The sequence below is a fragment of the Hemitrygon akajei genome, unplaced genomic scaffold, assembly GCF_048418815.1.
Source record: "Hemitrygon akajei unplaced genomic scaffold, sHemAka1.3 Scf000069, whole genome shotgun sequence".
NCBI lineage: Eukaryota > Metazoa > Chordata > Chondrichthyes > Myliobatiformes > Dasyatidae > Hemitrygon > Hemitrygon akajei.
In genome coordinates this window covers 2,686,352-2,707,559 of record NW_027331955.1, presented here as the reverse complement: position 1 = coordinate 2,707,559, position 21,208 = coordinate 2,686,352, and the positions used below count along the sequence as shown (strand labels likewise).

General features: G+C 44.7%; 3 protein-coding genes across 5 annotated transcripts in view; 2 read left to right on the top strand and 1 right to left on the bottom strand.

Annotated features, from left to right (window-relative positions):
- Positions 1–3,946, top strand: part of LOC140722123 (uncharacterized) — a 161,951-nt gene extending 158,005 nt beyond the window's left edge. The window contains exon 5 of the mRNA XM_073036926.1: positions 2,496–3,946. Coding sequence (XP_072893027.1) covers positions 2,496–3,924 — 1,429 coding nt within the window. The 3' untranslated portion in view covers positions 3,925–3,946. The remainder of the gene's footprint in view (positions 1–2,495) is intronic.
- LOC140722116 (uncharacterized) overlaps positions 1–21,208 on the bottom strand; it is a 265,387-nt gene that overhangs the window by 211,723 nt on the left and 32,456 nt on the right. The gene's annotated exons all lie outside the window — the stretch shown is intronic.
- Positions 1–21,208, top strand: part of LOC140722119 (uncharacterized) — a 1,111,870-nt gene that overhangs the window by 1,071,059 nt on the left and 19,603 nt on the right. For 2 of the 3 annotated variants that reach the window (XM_073036922.1, XM_073036921.1), the window contains exon 3: positions 15,651–15,801. The gene's annotated coding sequence lies outside the window, so the exon portion shown is untranslated. Of the gene's footprint in view, positions 1–15,648; positions 15,802–21,208 lie in introns of all 3 variants that reach the window. The other variant, XR_012097536.1, reaches the window with a different exon arrangement.

Sequence of the window (21,208 nt, the reverse complement as noted above, 5' to 3'; positions counted from 1 at the left end):
GTAGAAGTGTGCAATAAGCTGTTAGGAAATGATCAGGGCTGGTGACAGAAATTAGTGATCATAATGCCATGAGATTCAAAGTAAATATGGAAAAAGAGAGGTCTGGACCACGGGTTGAGATTCTAAATTAGAGAAAGGTCATTTTTGAAGGTATCAGAAAGGATCTGACAAGTGTGGTTTGGGACAGGTTGTTTCCTGGCAAAGGAGTACCTGTAAGTGGGAGGCCTTCAGATGTGAATTTTTGAGGATGCAGAGTTTGTATTTGCCTGCCAAAATGAAAGTTGGAAGGTAACTGGTCCAGGGAACCTTGCTTTTGAAAAGAAATTGAAGCCTCGTATAGTTTGTTCCTCTAAATGCCTCAGACTGTTGGGTGCTACCGAGACCCATTAATGACTACAAATCATGATTCCACGCACTGAGTTCATCTGAATTTTTTTGTTGTCTTCTTTTGGTTTCTCAAAGCTTCCGAATAGTTTTTGTTCTTTTGTTTGCCCTCTCTTTGACATTTACGTTGGCTTTGGCTTCTCATTTTAGCCACAGTTGTGTCCCCCTGTCTTTCTAATGCTTCCACTTCTGTGGAATCACTCAGCTCCCGAATTGCTCCAGAAACTCCAGCCACTGCTGCTCAATTGTCACTCCTACCCTTTCCCTTCCAAACAAGTTTGGCCAGCTTCTTTGCCATAGAAACATGGAGAAGTTCAGTAAAGAAACAGGCTCTTTGGCCCATCTAGTCAATGCCAAAAAAGCATTTCAACTTGCAGTGCGACCTGGACCAGCTGGCAAAATGGTTTGAGAAATGGAAAAAGGAATTTAATGCAGACAAGTGTGAGTTGTTGCACTTTGGTCTGACCTACCAAGGGAGGTCTTTCACAGTGACTGGTTGGGCACGGAGGAGTGTTGTAGAAGAAAGGGACCTGTTGTAGAAGAAAGTCCTTAATTCACTGAAAGTGGTATCACAGTTAGATAGAGACGGAAGGGAAGATTTTAGCCCAATGGCCTTCATGAACAAAAGTACTGACAACAATAGATGGATGTTATGTTGACTTGTAGAAGACATTGGTGAGGCCTAATTTGGAGTACTGGGTGCAGTTTTGGTCACCAACCTACAGGAAAGCTGTAAGGACTTTGAAGGAGTTCAGAGAAAATTCACAAGTATGTTGCCAGGTCTGGAGTACTTGGGTTATAAGGAAAGATTGAACAGGTCAAGACTTTATTTCTTGGACTGTAGGAGTTTGAGGGGAGATTTGATTGTGATAGAGGGGCATAGATAGTGTAAATGCAAGTTGGCTTTTACCACTGAGATGGGGTGGGAGAACAACCAGAGGCCATGGGTTAAGGGTGAAAGGTGAAATGTTAAGGGGAACATGAAGGGAAACTCATTCACACAGACAGTCATCCGGGTGTGGAATGAGCAGCCAGCTCAAGTGGTGCATGCGAGCTCGATTTCAACATTTAAGAGGTTCATGTAGGTACCTGCATGGTAGGGGTATGGGAGTGGGAAGATTAAATAGTTCAGCACAGACTAGATGGCCCAAAGGGCATGTTTCTGTGTTGTAATTTTCTACAAGAATGTGAAATATTACAAAAATTCACTCTGTCTTTTTAACAGCTGTGTGGACCAACCATTCACCTCAACAGGAATTTTTTATATGGCATTAAAACTGTGGCACTTTAAGTTAATAATACATAAAAGAAAATCCCAGATGCACATCAAGAAAGACTAATTGCATGAGACTGTTTCAGTTACTGTGGGGCCAGGCACCCATGCAACTCAGCAGGAACAGGGAATAATACCAATGGAGAGATTCCAACTCAGCCAAGGTAGAAATTGGAGATGGCAGAAATGCCCCATTCTTATAGAAACAGGAACAGCATCAGGGAATTGATGGTCATTCCAGATACCAGCACTCTGCCCAGTCAGGAGATGATTTCTGTGTCCAACTTGGGTAGAATCTCACTGTAACAGTGTGATACCAGATCAAACCTTGGTAACTCAAGTAATCTCATCTGAAATGTTGTCCTACACCCATTGATGGATTTTGTAAATCTTTTTACAGGTTAAAAACAAGAAGGAGTTTGTCTCCAGGAAGTTCAAACACGGCACACCAGTTTGGTTGTCTCTGTCCAGATATTTAAGAAGTGGAGCAAGGGGTTCAATCGACCATCCTTCCTGCTCAAACTGTGGGGAGGGATTCACTCGGTCATTTGACCAACTGGCAACCCGTCATTTCACACAGGAGAAAGGCCATTCACCTGCTCAGACAGTGGGAATGGATTCACTCGTTTATCACAACTGAAGGTACATTAGCAAGTTCACGCTGGGCAAGGCCATTCACCTGTTCTGTGTGTGAGAAAGGATTCAGTTAGTCTTCCCACCTGCGGACACACCTGTCAGTTCACTGTGGGCAAAGGCTGGTGATCTGCTGAATTTCTGGGAAAGGATTCACTCAGTCATCTGACCTAATGGCACACCAGCGTGTTCACACTGGAGAGAGGCCGTTCAGCTGCTCAGTCTGTGGGAAGAGATTCACTCAGTCATCCCACCTGCAAAGTCATCAGCGAGTTCACACTGGGGAAAAGCCGTTCATCTGCTCAGTCTGTGGGAAGAGATTCACTCGGTCATCCACCCTACTGGTACATCAGCGAGTTCACACTGGGGAGAAACCGTTCACCTGTTCAGAATGTGGGAAGAGATTCACTGATTCTTCCACCCTACAGAAGCATCAGCGAGTTCACACTGGGGAGAAGCCGTTCACCTGCTCAGAATGTGGGAAGGGATTCACTCAGTCATCCCACCTACTGGAACACCAGTCAGTTCACACTGGGGAGAAGCCATTCACCTGCACAGAATGTGGGAAGAGATTCAATCAGTCATCCAATCTACAGAGACATCATCGAATTCACACTGGAGAGCGGCCATTCACCTGCTCAGTCTGTGGGAAGAGATTCACTAATCCATCCACCCTTCTGAGTCATCAGCGAGTTCACACTGGAGAGAAGCCATTCACCTGCTCAGAGTGTGGGATGGGATTCACTGACTCTTCCACCCTACAGAGACATCAGCGAGTTCACACTGGGGAGAAGCTGTTCATCTGCTCAGAGTGTGGGAAGGGATTCACTCAGTCATCCAATCTACAGAGACATCATCGAGTTCACACTGGTGAGAGGCCATTCACCTGCTCAGAGTGTGGGAAAGGATTCACTGACTCTTCCACCCTACAGAGTCACCAGCGAGTTCACACTGGGGAGAAGCTTTTCATCTGCTCAGTCTGTGGGAAGGGATTCACGCGGTCATCCACCCTACTGGTACATCAGCGAGTTCACACTGGAGAGAAACCGTTCACCTGCTCTGTCTGTGGGAAGGGATTCACTAATTCATCCACCCTACAGAAGCATCAGCGAGTTCACACTGGGGAGAAGCCGTTCACCTGCTCAGAATGTGGGAAGGGATTCACTCAGTCATCCCACCTACTGGAACACCAGTCAGTTCACACTGGGGAGAAGCTGTTCACCTGCTCAGACTGTGGGAAGAGATTCGCTCACTCATCCAACCTACATAGTCATCAGCGAGTTCACACTGGGGAGAAGCCATTCACCTGCTCAGAGTGTGGGAAGGGATTCACTCGGTCATCTCAACTACTGGCACACCAGCAAGTTCACACTGGGAAGTGGCCTTTCACCTGCTCAGAATGTGGGAAAGGATTCACTGAGTCATCCACCTTACTGGTACATCAGCGAGTTCACACTGGGGAGAAGCCGTTCACCTGCTCAGTCTGTGGGAAGAGATTCACTCGGTCAGCCAACCTACAGAGACATCAGCAAGTTCACACTAGGGAGAAGCCGTTCACCTGCTCAGTCGGTGGGAAAGGATTCACTCAGTCATCCCAAATACTGGAACACAAGTCAGTTCATAGTGGGGAGTGACCATTGTTATGAATCCCTAGGTTTTGTTTGATATGGACTGTCAGTCTGACTTGCAGCTTGTTTACATTGCTTGCAGTTTGTTTAGTTTTAACTGAGGACACAGACTCTCAGAGTCAGATGGAGACGGATGAAAAATGGAAGAATCGAAACCAGGGAACTAGTGGCCAAGGGTCACTGTTTGGAACTTTCCTTTGCCCACAAGGGTGGGCTAATTATCGATTCACCATACATCGAATGTGTGGCTGTCACCTCATTTAACACATAGGAGTGGATCTGATTTGGGATATCCTATGGAGACCACTTATGTGTTAACCCTTGCCTGGGTGTGATGTGGTTATTCATTTGAAGATGATACCCCTCATGACAAGTCACTTTCGGTGAAAATTCGTATGTAGATTTGTAAAGATGACGGATAAAATCTACAGCAACTGTTCTCTCATTTTAACACTGTGGAACCTGTAGAACAGACAGACGGACAGACGTACTTTATTTATCCTGAGGGAAATTGAGTTTCGTTACAGCCGCACCAACCAAAAATAGTGTAGAAATATAGCAATATAAAACCATCAATAATTAAATAATAATAAGTTTATCTTTGCAAGTGGAAATAAGTCCAGGACCAGCCTATTGGCTCAGGGTGTCTGACACTCCGAGGGAAGATTAGAAAAGTTTGATGGCCACAGGCAGGAATGACTTCCTGTGATGCTCAGTGTTACATCTCGGTGAAATGAGTCTCTGGCTGAATGTACTCCTGTGCCTAACCAATACATTATGGAGCGGATGGGAGTCATTGTCCAAGATGGCATGCAACTTGGACAGCATCCTCTTTTCAGACACCACCGCCAGAGAGTGCAGTTACACCCCCAGAACATCACTGGCATAACAAATGAGTTTGTTGATTCTGTTGGTGTCTGCTACCCTCAGCCTGCTGCCCCAGCACACAACAGCAAACATGATAGTCACTAGTCACCACAGCCTCGTAGAACATCCTCAGCATCGTCTGGTAGATGTCAAAGGACCTCAGTATCCTCAGGAAATAGAGACGGCTCTGACCCTTCTTGTAAACAGCCTGAGTGTTCTTTGACCAGTCCAGTTTATTGTCAATTTGTATGCCCAGGTATTTGTAATCTTCCACCATGTCCACACTGACCCCTTGGATGGAAACAGGGGTCACCGGTGCCTTAGCCTTCCTCAGGTCCACCACCAGCTCCTTAGTCTTTTTCAGATTAAGCTGCAGATGATTCTGCTCGTACCATGTGACAAAGATTTCCACCATAGCTCTGTACTCAGCCTTATCTCCCTTGCTGTTTGACATAACAGTCTTCTCTCGACATTTACCCTGAATTACAAATATCTCTCTCATCACCTATTTTGTGGATGAACTGAACTTTCATACTTTACCATCTGAAGACTCCAAGCCTTGTTTCCCCCTAGCTCAATAGTTTGGGAGTTATATTTACACACATACATACACATAACACTGTTAATTGTTGTTTAACTTGCCTAAGTTACTATATTATAAGTGGATATAATTAGCATTGTGGTTTACACATCAAAAACAGACTCCAGTAGTAGTCTATTGCTGCTGGTTCGTTTCTGAAGCGTTACGGTTCATAACAAAATGGGGCCTGCATCTGGGATATGATCAAATTTGAGGATTGATTAATTATCGATTTCATTGGGGAAATCTCTTTTGATTTATTTCTGTGCAGAAAATTTGTTGATCGATGTCAGGAAGCGCCAACCTCTGAGGTATTAGAGGACGCCAGAAGGGTTGAGTTGTTGAGTATTGCTGAAAGGTTACATCTTGCTAAGGTGAAATTGACAATGAGGAGGGCACAGATGCAGAGGATAATAGCTGAACATTATGTTTCTGAGAGTGTGTTTAAAGTGGAGGAGTTGGAGGTGTTTCCTGAAAGTAAACAAGTGAGCTTGAGCTCCAGTACAAGTGAGAAAAATTAAAGATGGAGGCTGCGGAAAGGCAGAGGCAGTTTGAGGCTAGAGAGGCAGAAAAACAGACAGAAAATTGTCTCATAAAGTATAACAAAGGGGAAGGCTCAGCATGCCTATTCTGCTTTGACAGTTGATGAAGCAGCTGATTATTTATACTGCACCAATCATCGCCACTGGGCTATAAACGTGCAGGAGCAGTGTGTGGTTCAGTGCTTTGCTCAAAGACACTCACGCTGCCTTGGCTCAGGCTCGAAATCATGACCTTCAGATCGCTAGTTCAACACCTTAACCAGCTGGTCATGCACCACACATTATGACCTAGTGAAACAGGCTGTGCTCAGAGCTTATGAGTTGGTCCCAGAAGCATACAGGCAAAAGTTTAGACATTTGTAGAAATCTGTGAACCAGACGTATATGGAATTTGCTTATGAGAAATTTGTGTGTATTTCCTGCTGGTGCACATATAAAAATGTAAATGATGATTTTAACAGCTTGAAAGAGTTGGTTTTAATTGAAGAATTCAAAAAGTGCGTGCCTGATGACATAAAGATGTATTTAGATGGAAATGATGCTGCCACTATGCAGGAGTCTGCTAGATTAGCAGAACAGTTTGCTTTAACTCATAAGGTTATGTTTACCCTGAATAAGAGTTTCGAAAAGAGTAGCAGGGATAACCAGGGTAAACCAGAAATTAATGCTGGGATTTGTCAAACTTGTCAAGTTGTGGCTAAACCTAATCAGGTCATCCCAGTGGCCCCACTGCTAACTATTATGTGTACTGCATTCAGATTCCCAGAGGCAATGCCTCTCAGAAATATTAAAGCTAAAAATGTGTCGAAGGCTCTTACCGAGTTTTTTTTTACTTTATTCGATTTGCCTCAAGAAATCCAGTCTGATCAAGGAAGTAATTTTACATCTGGGTTATTCCAGCAGGTAGTTTATGAACTGGGAGCAAAACAAATTACATCGTCTACATACCATCCAGAATCACAAGGGGCTTTAGAAAAATTTCACTCTACGCTCAAGACATGAAATGATCAAGACATACTGTGTTGAAAATGGAAACGACTAGGATGAAGGAATACATTTGCTTTTGTTCGCAGTAAGAGAGTCGGTTCAGGAATCATTGGGCTTTACTCCATTTGAACTCGTATTTGGTCGCAGAGTGAGGTGACCTTTGACCTTGTAAAAGGAGCGGTGGATTGCTGGGGATGTACATGTTAACTTGTTAGACTATGTTTTAAAGTTCAAAAATAAACTACACCAATTCTGTAGTCTAGCGAAACAAAACTTAAAGACTTCTCAAAACAAAATGAAGTGTTGGTTTGATAAGCAAGGTTGCGAAAGAAAATACCGGGTGGGGGATAAGGTGCTTGCCTTATGTTGACGAATCCACTTCAGGTGAAATTCAATAGACCGTATGAAATAGTCTCTCAATTTAATGATGTGAATTATGTTATTACAACACACGACCGACATAAACTAACACAGCTGGTACACATAAATATGATAAAGCCTTATTTTGACAATCAGGCACCATCTGTGAGTGTTGTTGTCAAAATATATGAATCTGGCAACCCTGAGAATGAAACAATTGACTCGTCTGAGACTTTTCACAAGCCAAACATGGTCCCAGTTAGACTAATGAACTCCGATGTTCCAGAAAACATTGATAACAAGTTGGCTCATCTGCAGCCAAAGCAACAACAACAGCTGAAGGAATTAATTCTGATGTTTAAAGATTTATTTCCTGATGTTCCCAGGCAAACCACGGTCTCAGTACATGACGCAGATATTGGTCAAGCCAAACCGATTAAACAACACCCATATCGCATGAACGTAGAAAATGTAAATTGGCTGAACAATTGTAGGTGTGGAAACAGATTCAGTAGGTCTCAGAGGCACTGATTATGGGAAGGTAAATGCAGTAACAAAAACAGATACCTATCCTATCCCTAGGGTAGATGATTGCATCGATAAGGTTGGAATAGCTAATTTCTTACAAAGATTGATCTGTTGACAGGGTATTGGTGTGTTCCATTGACGGACAGAGGTAGAGAAAGTTCTGCATTTGTGACACCATCTGGGTTGTATGAATACAATGTTTTGCCTTTTGGAAAGAAAAATGCTCCAGGAACATTCCAGATAATGATTGATTTTGAAATTCGAAGATTAGAACACACAGATGCTTATATTGATGACTTAGTCACAGTCAGTGACACTTGGGAAGAGCATATCTCTGCAGTAGAAAAGCTGTTTGACAGGCTTTCCCAGGCCAGCCTTACAGTTAACTTGGCTAAGGGTGAATATGGCCATGCCTCTGTGACCTGTCTTGGCTATGTTGTAGGTCAAGGCAAGTTGGCTCCTGTTCAGGCAAAAGTCCAGGCAATTTCTCAAGTTCCTATTCTGACTGCTACAAAGGCTCTTAGAAGATTTCTGGGAATGGATGGATATTATCGTAAGTTCTGTAAGAACTTTGCTGCTATTGCTCTTCCTCTGATTAATCTCCTGAAGAAGGGTGAAAAGTTTGTTTGGACTGAACCTTGTCAGGAGGCATTTGATCGATTGTTATCAGTATTTGAGATTAGGCCAATCAATGTAGTATTCTGAGCAAATTTAATTAGCAGATTGGAGTTGTGGGTGGCAACATAAGTCATGGGTGCACAGAAAGTAAATGACAGGGCAAAAGAGACAACCCTGTGGGTTATGTGTCCTGAGGGTCAGCGAGACAGAGGAGATGGAGCCCACTCTTACCACCTGCCGGCGATCTGACAGGAAGTCCAGGATCCCGCTACACAAGGCAGGGTGAAGGCCGAGGTCTCTGAGCTCCTTGTCGATACTTCATGCCTTTGTATGGCTACTGCTCTGCCCATGACTGCAAGGAACTGCAGAGAACTTTGGAGAGCAGAGGACATCAGAGAAACAAACCGCCACTCCATGGACTCTTCCTACACTTCCCCTCCCTCGGAAAAGCAGGCCATGTACACAAAGAACCTCAATACCTGGACATTCTTGCTGCAAACCCGCTACCACATTGGCAGAGAGATACAAAAGCCTTAAAGGTGTACCTGGTGTACAACCAGGCTGAAGGATGGCTTCCTGTCTGCAGTTATAAGCCAAATGAAAGATAAAATAGACTCGGCCTCACAATGCAACGCGACGTGACCCTGCACCATATGTCTATCTGCACTGCACTTTCTCTGCAGCCATAATGCTTTGTTACAGTTATTTTTTTGTTGTATATGAGCTCAATAAACTGTGTAATGTATCGATCTGTGTGGATGGTACATCAGGCAAGATTTTCACTGTAGCTCAGTACGTTATGAGAATAAACAAATTCCCCACTTTAATTGTGTGGAAATATTAGACAGACTGAGCTTCTGCTCCGGAACCACAGAAGGAAACTGACCTGTTGTCATTTCTGTGGAAAGCAAATATATGGAAGATGCTTCATTCTCACATTACGATCTGCAGTAAATGGAATCAGGTGACCGGTGGTGGGTCTCCCATATTAATATCAGAATCAAGTTTAATAGCACCGGAATATGCCATGAAATTCGTTGTCTCTGCGGTAGCAGTAGAACCTAATTCTTAACAAAAGATTTTAACAATTGTGATTTAAAATAAGTATATATATAGTACAAAAATAGAAAAAAAATGTAATAAACTATTCTAATTGTGTGGAACTATTTGATCCGGATCTCACTGCGTTGTCTGAAGGGGACAAAGGTGAAGCTACATGTACACGTAGAGCAGTGACCCACAAATGCTGCAGATCTGCAGAAAAACGTGAACAGGAAACGGGATCAGGTGACGGGTGGAGGGACTCCGACCTGAACCGATGACTCTGCTCCTCTCACCTCACACACTGCCCGACCCATCCGCCGCATTCCCCACATTATTCCATATTTACACCAGATACATGTCTACTTTTCCACACCATATCTACCCCGATCCCTTTCCCTCCACCCCCAGGTCACAGAGTCACGGGCTCGATTCCCATTCCCTTTTTCAGAGACTGGGATCCCTGATTCAACCGGTAAAGATGCTTTGCATTTCGATGTGTTCACCTCTCAGTCCTCGACTCTCTAAATGACATTTAGAGTGATCACATTTGATCTTTCTTCAGGTTATGACCCCACCGCTCCAGGGATCAGTCAGGTGAATCTTCATTGCACTCTCTATAACAAATACTCTCTAACCTCTTTGTTCATCCTCTATTGAATTAATTTCCATCTTCTGCAACCCCGTGTTGCCCCCACCACTCACCTCCCACCCTTGTCACTATTTCCACCTTCCCACCTCCCCCCTCACCTGGATCCACCTCTCACTCCCCAGCTCTTGCCCCATCCCCACCCCTCACCTCTTTTCTCTGACTATTTCCCGTCCACTCTCAGTCCAGAGGGAGGGTCTCGGCGCGAAATGTTGACGGTCCATTTCCCTCCACAGATGCTGTCCGACCCACTGAGTTCCTCCGGCAGTTTGTTCTTTGGTCTGTATAACCCGTGTTAATATGGGGAGCGGGATTTTACACCATATTGCAGGGTTAGGGTTAATGGACTTTTCGGTGAGACAAAAACATTAATCACGGAATCCAGTGTTGTGAGATGTAAAGTCCCCTGTTATGTGTCCGGCTGTGCCGTGTTAGTGGAATGGGCAGCGTGGTGTTTGTCTCGATTCGGGTCACAACACCAGAATTGCCAGCGGGGTCCACAAACATTGTATTAGTCAACAGAAAACCTCTCGTCCCTGCAGTCTTTGTCTCCTGGTAAACTCAACACCCTGACAGTATGGACCATAGATACCCCTTCCTCTCAGAGTCAGGGAATCACTCAGACAGCTGATCGCTGAGAGGAATTATATTTATTGGTCATTAAAGTTCGCCCAGATTCGTTTGGACGGATTTGATGTGGATTCGGGGTGTCACAGTGAAAGGGCCGGACGGCCGAACTCTCTCCGTTGTCCAAACATCCTTCCAGGTGAGGCGACACTTCACCTGTGAATCTTCCGGGGTCGCCCATTGTGTCCGCTACTCCCGATGCGGTCGCCTCGACACTGGTGACACCGGCTCCTCCGCAGTTGTGTCGGGTAGGAATGTTTTATAACAGGTGTCGATATTTTTCTACCCTTTTGTGCGGGAGTGGTGGGTTTTGGGGGTTGATGATCGGGATGCCGTCCTTTTTGATGCGGGGGGTGTGGAGGGAGTTTCATTTTTTTTCTCTCTGAACGACTTTCATGCTTTCTTTGTTTCGTGCTTCTCTGGAGAAGAAAAAAACTCAGCGTTATTTATGAATACCTGCTTTGGTAATAAATTAACCTTTGAACTATCCACTCCGAGCGGGACTTCCCGATGTCCAAACATTTCAATTCCGATTCCCATTCCCGTTCCGACGTGTCATCCCATCCCTTGCCAAGTTGAGGCCACCCTCAGGGTGCAGGATCAGCAACTTATATTCCGTCTGGGTGCCCCCACCCAACCTGATGGCATGAATATCGATTTCCCCCTCCGGTGAACAAATTTACCTCCCACCCCTCCCTCCCACTCCCTCTCATCCTCTCTGTCTTTGTACGTCCTCTCACCTGCTTATCACTTCATTCTGGGTCCACTGCTCCATCCCTTTCTCAATATATTGAAGTGTACCTGTGAGTGTCGATACTCAAAATATCCTCTGACGTCAGGTGTTACATGGTTCGAAATTTGTACATCCTGTTCAGTGTTTAAATATATAAAAAGTTAAAGAAGCTTGAATCTTTACATAAATTATTATCGCAATATACGAATAGAAAATATTGTATTGTGGAAGTGGCAAATGTTAATGGGAGGAGATCAACCATTTGGGAGGTTTGGAAATGCATTTCATCTCGTTCATTGCCTCACTAAATTACTCTTTTTCCTGTCAACACAAAGAGAAAAAGAGCCTCTTTTCAATCAACTACAGTTGGTGGAGCGAGGCCAAGGAGTTAATCAGCTACTAATGATATGAAATGACGTAAAACTAGCTTGTAGCCTAGAATTTTTTTTTTCCATTTGGCTTCCAAAACAAAACTAAATTTATCCAGGTGTAGAAGAGGATTTTGGATGATTACCTTGAATATTTCATCAAAATCAGGCCGAAGATGAGCGAGCAGTGAATTTTTGTTTCATTATTTTAGACTCTTAAACATAGGTTTCGATGCTCATTCCGTGCTTAATATAGCTCCTTCCTGGTATCCAATGGTACCCATTGGAAAGAGCGGAAGAATGCTCACATTTGTGTACAGGTATTTCCCAGCTTCCTAGGACAACGGGTCGAGCGAGAAGGAATTTCACAAATACCTAAATTAAAAACAGTCACAGCTCCAGGATTTCACCAAAACGATCAAATATCCTAATGTTATTAGTGGTATTTTTCCCCACCAGCCAACACCCCCGCTTCCGTAAAATTCCCTCTATTTAATATCCGAGGTTGTTAAATTCCGTGCTTGTTTATTTTGACTTTTTTACAGAGGTGTCGGAGCGGCTCTCCGGTGAGCTCTGGTAGCACTGCAGCCCTGAATGTATGAGACAGTACAGTGTTAAATGCAAAACCCTGAACGGTGTCGATGATCAGAGGGATCTTAGACTCCAAGTGCATCGCTCCCTGAGAGAGACTGCACAGATTGATCGGGTGGTTAAGAAGGCAAATGGCATGGTTGTCTTTATTAGTTGAAGCACTGAGTTCAAAAGTTGTGAAGTTGTGTTGCAGCTCTGTAAAACTAGTTAGCCCACATCTGGAGTGTTTCATACAGTTCTGGTCGCCCCCATTCTCAGAAGGATATCGGGGCTTTGGATAGGGCGCAAAAGAGGTTTACCAGGACACTGCCTGGATTAGAGGGCATGAGCTATAACGAGAGGCTGGACAAACGTGTTGTTTTCTCCAGAGCGGCGCAGGCTGGGGTGAGACTGGATGGACGTTTATAAGATTACGAGAGGAATAGATAGAGTGGACAGAGGGTATGTTTTTCCTGGGGGTTTGAAATGTCTGACACATTTAAGGTGAGAGGAGATGTGAGGGGCGTCTGTTTATTTCCACAGAGTGCTGGGAAGCTGGAGTCTGTGCCTGGGGTGTTAGACCCCACCGGTCACATGATCCCGTTTGCCCCTCCCATTTAACCACCGATGTAACAATCTCTTTGTGCATGTTCACAATCTCCAGGTGGGCGGTCACGCATCCTCCATGTTGTGTTGGGGAAATCTGATGTCGGCCACTGAGTCCCGTTAACTTTCCCGAACTCGCCTCGTTTCCTGAGGCTCCTCACATTTGTCCTGGAGCTTTATGGCTGTTGTGTCTTCTCCCGGAGTGGGGTGGGTGAGAAAGGATAACGACCCAGGTTGTGGGGATCTTTGATTTCACTGCCTGCTTTACCGAGGGACTGGGAAGTCTCGGGGGGAAGATGGTTTCTGTGATGTGCTGATCTGGATCCAAAGGTCTTACCAGTTCCTCGCAGTCACGGGCAGAGTAGTTACCATGCAAAGCATGAAGTGTCCGGATGCGAAACTTTCTATGGTGTGTTGATAAAATTTTGGTGAGGGTCAAAGTATATCTGGCAAAGTTCTTGTTATTTTTGCTAATTCTGTCATTTTAGAATCTTTTGTACAATAGTATGTACTATTCATTCCGTACCTATGTGTTGCTGGAGGACCATCAGTGATTGTCCTTGATCCCTTCTCCCACCTGGTTCCATCTGCTCATCTTGTTCAACCTCTGTCCAGTCTCTTCACACCCCCCAACCCCGCTTCAGTGATATACATCAACCATCTGGGTCATCCTCAGTCCACCTTGTATCCCACCTCCTCAATGTTATATATCAGCAAACTTTCTTCCAACCCTTGTCTTCATTGTGAAGTGTTCTTTTGTACCTTTGGCCTCGCTGAGTCATTTCCAGAATCGGTTATTGTTAGCTGGAATGCCAGAGGGTCATCAGGTCCCAGTTCTGTTGTGCATTGGTGTGGAGGTGCTAGTTTATGAACAGTGACGGACTGACACACTGCAGCATTTTACTGGCAGCAAAGAGTACTGGGAGAGTTGGTGCTTGGGCTCTAATCCTGTGATCGGCATTCCAGGCAAATGGAACTGTCAGTGTTTTGGCTTTGACTTTGGTTAGTGCTTCTACAGATGGGGCTGGATGGATGTCCTTCTTCGAGCAACTGGACATTGGTTGTGGTGAAATCCTAGATTGCACAACCCAGTGTGAGAAGTGGGGACAATGTGTGAGACTCTCAGGGTCAGTGAGTGGCAGATTCAGCTGTGTGATTGTGAGGTTGGGTCCTGGGATATCATAGTTTTTGATCTAGGTAAAATGGAACCAGGGATCGAGCTGTTTGGGCTTGTGAGGTGTTGAGTGAGTATTTCTGGTCTGGGATCAGATGTTTGTTTCTGGAGTTCCTTTGGAAGCAATGACTGCCAATCTGAGGAGAGGATGAGTTCCCATTCCATCCTCACAGGGAGAGGCTGTGAGTAAATGGGCTATTCCGTGTTTACAACAGTAGAAATAGACCCTGAGTTTGGTGTTCAAACTGTGTTTGGAAATCCCCCCCCCCCCCTCACTGTCACACAGTGAAAATCAGGCAGCTGTGCTGGAGATCTGCACTAAAAACTGAAAATGTTTGAAGTCAACCTGATGAAATGTTATTAATTGAATTGTATTGTAATCTGTTCCTTACCTGCTGAGTGTTTCTGGTAATTCCAGTTTCTTTTTATTTCTTGGTTTATATTTCATGAAATGGACCTGTTTTAACCTGGAAATGAAAATGGCTGTGATAGTTTGTAGGCCTCCGTTAGAGTCTCTGCAAGTCTCCCCTCTCCACACCACCGATGTTGTCCAAGGGAAGGGCATTAGGACCCATACAGCTTGGCACTGGTGTTGTCGCTCAAGGACATACACGCAGCCTCTGCCCAGGCTCGAACTAGCAACCTTCAGATCACTAGACCAACACCTTAACCACATGGCCACGCGCCAGCACATGTGATAGTAGAACAGTAAAGAACGCACAACGTTTCCCTTTAAATTATCCTGGTACCAATTTGTCTGTTATTCCTGGAAATGTGTTCAGTACAGTTGTTGCTAACAAGGTTTACATGAATAATCTCAGGAATGATCAGCGTTATGTATGAGGAGCATTTGATGGTTCTGGACCTGTGCTCAGTGGAGTTCAGAGGGACGGTGGGGGTGGTGGGGGGATGTATGGTTAAGTAAACCTACCGAATGCTGAAAAGCCTGGATACAGTGGACATGGAGAGGATGTTTCCATTAGACAGAGTCTGTGATCTGACAGCACAGTCTCAGAATAAAGATGCTTCCTGTTAAAATTCAGTTGAGATTTTTTTTTGCCAAAAGATGTCTGATCTATGGAATTTGTTGCCACAGAGGTTGGTTGAGGCTGCCATTTGGGTATATTTATGACAGAGATTAATATATTCATGACTGCTAAGTAGCTTCAGGGTTACAGGAGGAAGGCAGGAATATGATGTTGGAATAAAAATCAGCCATGGTTGAGTGGTGTGGCAGACCAGATGGATCGAATCATCTAATTCTGTTCCTTTGTCTTATGTCTTACCATGACTGAATGATGGCTCCTTCTTATCCCATATCGTTTTGTGACATATGAGGGACAATAAAAGATTGTTCACTGAGATCATTATATTTGCCTTCAGCGTTTAAATTTCAGTGAGTTTTGTTCCTAGTAATATTAAGCAGAAATGTTTGGTTCTCCTTTGTAATGTTAATGTGCTTCATTATCTTTCATGTTAGAGTTAGACCTGCAGTGAGAGATTTATTGGAAGAAAAACCACGACTGAAGATGAGGGAACAGCAACAAGTGAACCAGCCCGAGGACTGAGAGCATCAACTGGAGAGAACCCATCTGACTCAGGGTTTCCATTGATTTAGTCAGGAGAAAGTTTGGTGTGTCTCATTTACTCAAACACTGGTCCTTTAGACATTACGTACATGCACAAAGGAAGGTAGGGAATAGTTGGGAGTGAGACAGAATGTGCCCAGAACCAGTTATGCCTCTGTCAGAACCAGTTGTGAAGAAGTCCCCCCCAATGTTCCCTTTAAACTTTTTGCCCTTCACCCTTAACCCGTGTCCTCTGGTTTTTTTCTCCCCTAGCCTCAGTGGATAAAGCCTGCTTGCATTCACTTTATCTATACCCATCATAATTTTATATACCTCTATGAAGTCTCCCCTCATTCTTCTACACTCCAAGGAATAAAGTCCTAAACTATTCAACCTTTCTGTGTAACTCAGTTTCTCAAGTCCCGGCAACATCCTCATAAACCTTCTCTGCACTCTTTTGACCTTATTAATATTCTTCCTGTAATTCGGTGACCAGAGCTGCTCACGATACTCCAAATTTGGCCTCACCAATGCCTTATACAACCTCACCATAACATTCCAATCCTTATACTCAATACTTTGACTCATAAAGGCCAATGTACCAAAAGCTCTCTTTACTACCCTATCTACCCGTGATGCCACTTTTACGGAATTTTGTATCAGTATTCCTAGATCCCTCTGTTCTACTGCACTCCTCAGTGCCCCACCATTTACCTTATCTGTTCTACATTGGTTTTTCCTTCCAAAGTGCAACACCTCACACTTGTCTGTATTAAACTCCATTTGCCATTTTTCAGCCCATTTTTCTAGCTGGTCCAGATCCCTTTGCAAGCTTTGAAAACCTTCCTCACTGTCCACTGTACCTCCAATCTTTGTATCATCAGCAAATTTGCTGATCCAATTTACCAAATTATTATCCATATCATTGATATAGATGACAAATAACAATGGACCCAGCACTGATCCCTGTGGCACACCACTAGTCACAGGCCTCCACTCAGAGAAACAATCCTCCACTACCAATCTCTGGCTTCTCCCATTGAGCCAATGTCTAATCTAATTTACTACCTAACCTCCCATGCGGGACCTTGTCAAAGGCCTTACTGGAGTCCATGTAGACAACATCCACTGCCTTGCCTTCATCCACTTTCCTTGTAACCTCCTCAAAACACTCTAAAAGATTCGTTAAACATGACCTACCACACACAAAGCCATGTTGACTCTCTCTAATAAGACCCTGTCTATCGGAATAATTGTCGATTCTGTCTCTTAGTACTCCTCCAATATTTTACCCATGACCGACATCAAACTTACCAGCCTATAATTTTGAGAATTACTTTTAGAGCCTTTTTTAAGCAATGGAACAACATGAGCTATCCTCCAATCCTCTGGCACCTCACCCGTAGATAACATTTAAATATATCTGCCAGGGCCCCTGCAATTTCAACACTAGTCTCCTTCAAGGTCTGAGGGAATACCCTGTCAGGTCCTGGATATTTATCTACTCGCCTCAGGATAGCAAGCACCTCCTCCTCTTCTATCTGTATAGGTTCCATGACCTCAATACTGGTTTGCCTTATTTCCATTGACTCCATGCCAGTTTCCTTAGTAAATACAGACGCAAAAAAAACCATTTAAGATCTCCCCCATTTCTTTCGGTTCCATACATAGCCAACCACTCTGATCTTCAAGAGGACCAATTTTATCCCTTACTATCCTTTTGCTCTTAACATACCTGATGTAGCTCTTTGGATTATCCTTCACCCTGACTGCCAAAGCAACCTCATGTCTTCTTTTAGCCCTCCTGACTTTCTTAAGTATTTTCTTACTCTTTTTATACTCCTCTAGGACCTTATTTGCTCCCTGTTTCTTATACATGTCATACATCTCTCTTTTTCTTTATCAGAGTTCCCTCGAGAACCAAGGTTCCTTATTCTTATTCATTTAGCCTTAAATCCTGAGACTTTGTTCCCAGGGTGTCCTCATGGGGCATCCAGAAATGATTTCAGCTGGTGACAACCCTGTTTTCCCCTGTGGGGTAACCCTCATGTGGAATCAGGCTAATGGTCGGACCTTCAACCAAGTGAGTCCAGTCTCCGCTGTTAGTCTGGCCAGTTTACTTTTCAGTGTTGCATTGGCTCTTTCCACTATACCGGCGGCCCGTGGGTGGTGTACACAGTGGAATTGTTGCTTGATAGCTAGTTCATTACATACCCCTTCGTTTACTTTCACCACAAAGTGTGGGCCATCGTCAGAGCTCAGCATCTCTGGCAGGCCGTACCTGTGAATGATTTCCCATAATAATACCTTCACAACAGTCAGCAGTATTAATGGTAGTTGGTAAAGCTTCAACACATCTACTAAACACGTCTAAGCAGTATCTATAGCAATGTACTCTAGGCAAGTCAATGAAATCAACTTGTAGACACAAAAAAGTTTCACCTGTCAAGGGAGTCGTACCCGGTGTGCAGGGTACAGGTGACCAACCATTCCCTCCTTTTCCAAGTGTGTACAGTTATGTACATAATTGACCAATGTTAGTAAAAACTGTGTAAGAACACAAACCTGTCCCACTGGGTGATCCAAAAACCTAGGTCAGGGTCTTTCTGGCATCCCATCTGGGACCACAGTTTGCGCTCCTCCTCAGAGACGTCCCCCTGAAAACTACGCACCTCCCGCATGTCTGGCAAACCCGTTCTGCTTGAGTCATGGAGGATTGCTTGACGGGAACCCGAGCAAACTACAACTACCAAGGATGGTGCCGCACTTTTCGCTGTCTAATCTGCTAAAGCATTGCCCGTAGTGACCAGGTTAGACATGCGGACGTTGGCTGCACATTCAATAATAGCCAAAGCTCGAGGTAGCTGTAGAGCGGTGAGTAAGTTGTTTACAAAGGTGGCATTACTAATGGGGAGGCCAGAGGAAGTCAGGAATCCCCATGTTCCCAGAGAGCCCTGTAGTCATGTACCATTCCAAACGCATAACGGGAGTCCGTGTAAACGTTCCCATTTCTGTCTGTTGCTGGGATACAGGCACGAGTCAGAGCAAACAGCTCAGCCTTCTGGGCAGAGACAGCTGCTTCAAAAGAGGCTTGCTCAATTACTTCACTGTTGCATAGTCAGAATATCGTTTTTCTGCTGGATCCACAAAAGAGCTTCCATCCTCGTAAAAAGTTGCCTCAGGCTTGAGGGGCTATTGCAGAATGGATGGGAGAGTCTGTCCTTCTTTCACTGTGATCCAGACAGGGGGCAGTTGGTGCGGCTGACTTCATGGCCTGAAATTGCCCAGAGATGTGATGCAACATCTTGGGTTTTGTCAATACTAAAAGAGAGTTTTACTAGATGTCCCGTCTTCACTTCCGACTCCTTCCAGTATCGGAGTTGGCCCACAGGAAATCTTGCCAGTCTCCTTTCGTGCTGGAGGCTTGTTTTGTCAGGGTGTAGGCAGGGAACCCAGGGCAAACCCTGATGCTGGTATGGGCAGCCACCAGTCCTGTCTGTCGCCAAAGGAAATCTAGAACTTCAGACAGTAATGAACTGCCCTCTCTTCCTTTAACATGTCCAATCACCGTGACTGGGAATTTCTGTCCCCTGAGGGGTGCATAATATTAGCTTTCCTCAGTTGAGCACCACGTAGGGTCATAACACAGAGTCACATGAGAGTCAGCGGCTGGCAGAAGGGGTTCAAACTCAGTGGAGTCCAGATTAAATGCCCACCACTGGGGGGGTTCAGAAATTGGGGAAGCTGTCGGTTGTTTGCTAGTTGCAGGATGATAGAGAATCTCAACTTTCAACAGACAGAGCAAGTCTCTCCCTGCTAGATTACACCCCCGTCTGGTGGTGACTGTAAATGAAACCTCACACTGGCTCCCCTGGAATTCCACCTGCAGTGGCTGGTTATGTGAATATGTAAATCCTATGCCTTCAAAGCCAAACACAGTGATTGTAGCGTCTGATAGCTGGAATCCCTTTTCTGATACTGTTTCCTGATCGAGAGTGGTTGTGGATGCCCCCATATCAATCATAAACGGAATTGAAATTCCAGCAACTTGCAATATTACATTGGGCTCTTCCTGAGGGGTGGAAATCACAGTAGGAAGCATCCTTGCTTGTTCATTTCTAAATGGGTTGTTTTCCCCACCTGTCCTGTGGCAGCTTTCTGTTCTTCTGTTCCCATTTCTGATCCCCAGATATAGCCCGCTCGCATCCTTCTTTCCACTGAACATATTCACCTTTACTATTAGTTCCCTTCAGGGTTGATCGGGATTCGAAAGTCGGGTCGCAATGATATGTCAAAACTCAACGTATTCCATTTCGGTCATTGTCAGGCCAATCCATATTATTTTTAATCGTGTTGGCTATCTATATTGGTAAGCGATAGAACAGTAGGGCATTAAACTGGGGGGACAGATTCCCATTATTAAAGTCTTGGTCTCCTGCGAAGGTGCCGTAGCAGGCCACAAATCGCTCCCAATAGTCTGGTCCCGATTCCCCAGGCTTAGGTTTGCATTCAACTACTTTAGTAATGTTTACAGGTTGCTGGAGAGCCCTTTCCAAGGCTTGAATAATCTGGTCTGTCTGTTCATTCTCATTATGTTTTCCCGCCTGTAACTCCTGATAGGTTTGGTATCTGAAATCTGCCTTCCATTTCCTCCCCTCAGCAGCTGAGAGAATCATGCAGCAGAGATTGAATAAATCTTGTGGAGTTGCATTAAACATTTTTGTATTGCGGACACACTGTGCTGGATGTTCTTTTCTATCTGGGACCTGATTCATGATCATTATCATTTCTTGAGGCTTCCAGGGAGCATACACAGGAATCACTGAGGGCTGTCACTCCCCCTGCTCGTGGATTGGGCAGCATTTGGGTGGGAATTGTCTTTGTGGAGCCATTAACTGGGGTTTTATTGGATTCTTCCGTCCCTGTCTCGGAATAAACGTCTGTATTCCCTTTCAGGATCACATGGTAAAGTGACACCCCACCCCCCCCCCCCCCCCACCTTCCCTGTCCCGCTGTTTTACCCGAGCGGCCACTGTTGGGGTTTGGGAGCACTGGGTGCACTTGGCCCCTGGTAAGGTAGGAGAGGTACGGTGGGTGCCCACTCCTCATCACGGTCACTGTCCTCAAACAGGGTCGGTATGACAGACATGGGTTTGGGATCCCTTGTTTCCCTATCAGTATGTAACAAAACCCAATTTCCCTCGGGGTCAATAAAGTATGTCTGTCTAACGTTCCTGCCCTTTTCTCCTATCAGGACCAGCCTTGGTTTGCTTACGTTGTTCTTCCTGCTCTCATTTTCGGCATCCATCCACCCATTCACACTTCACTTTTAGCGTCTCCCAACCTTTGCATTACATACCTCTATCCCGTTGTCACATGCATTATTACTCCAACTTGCTAATAATATACTGTTCCTCTTCATATCTGTTTTTCCTTCCATTCCCTTTTCAACAATTTCCACTTCTTTCCACA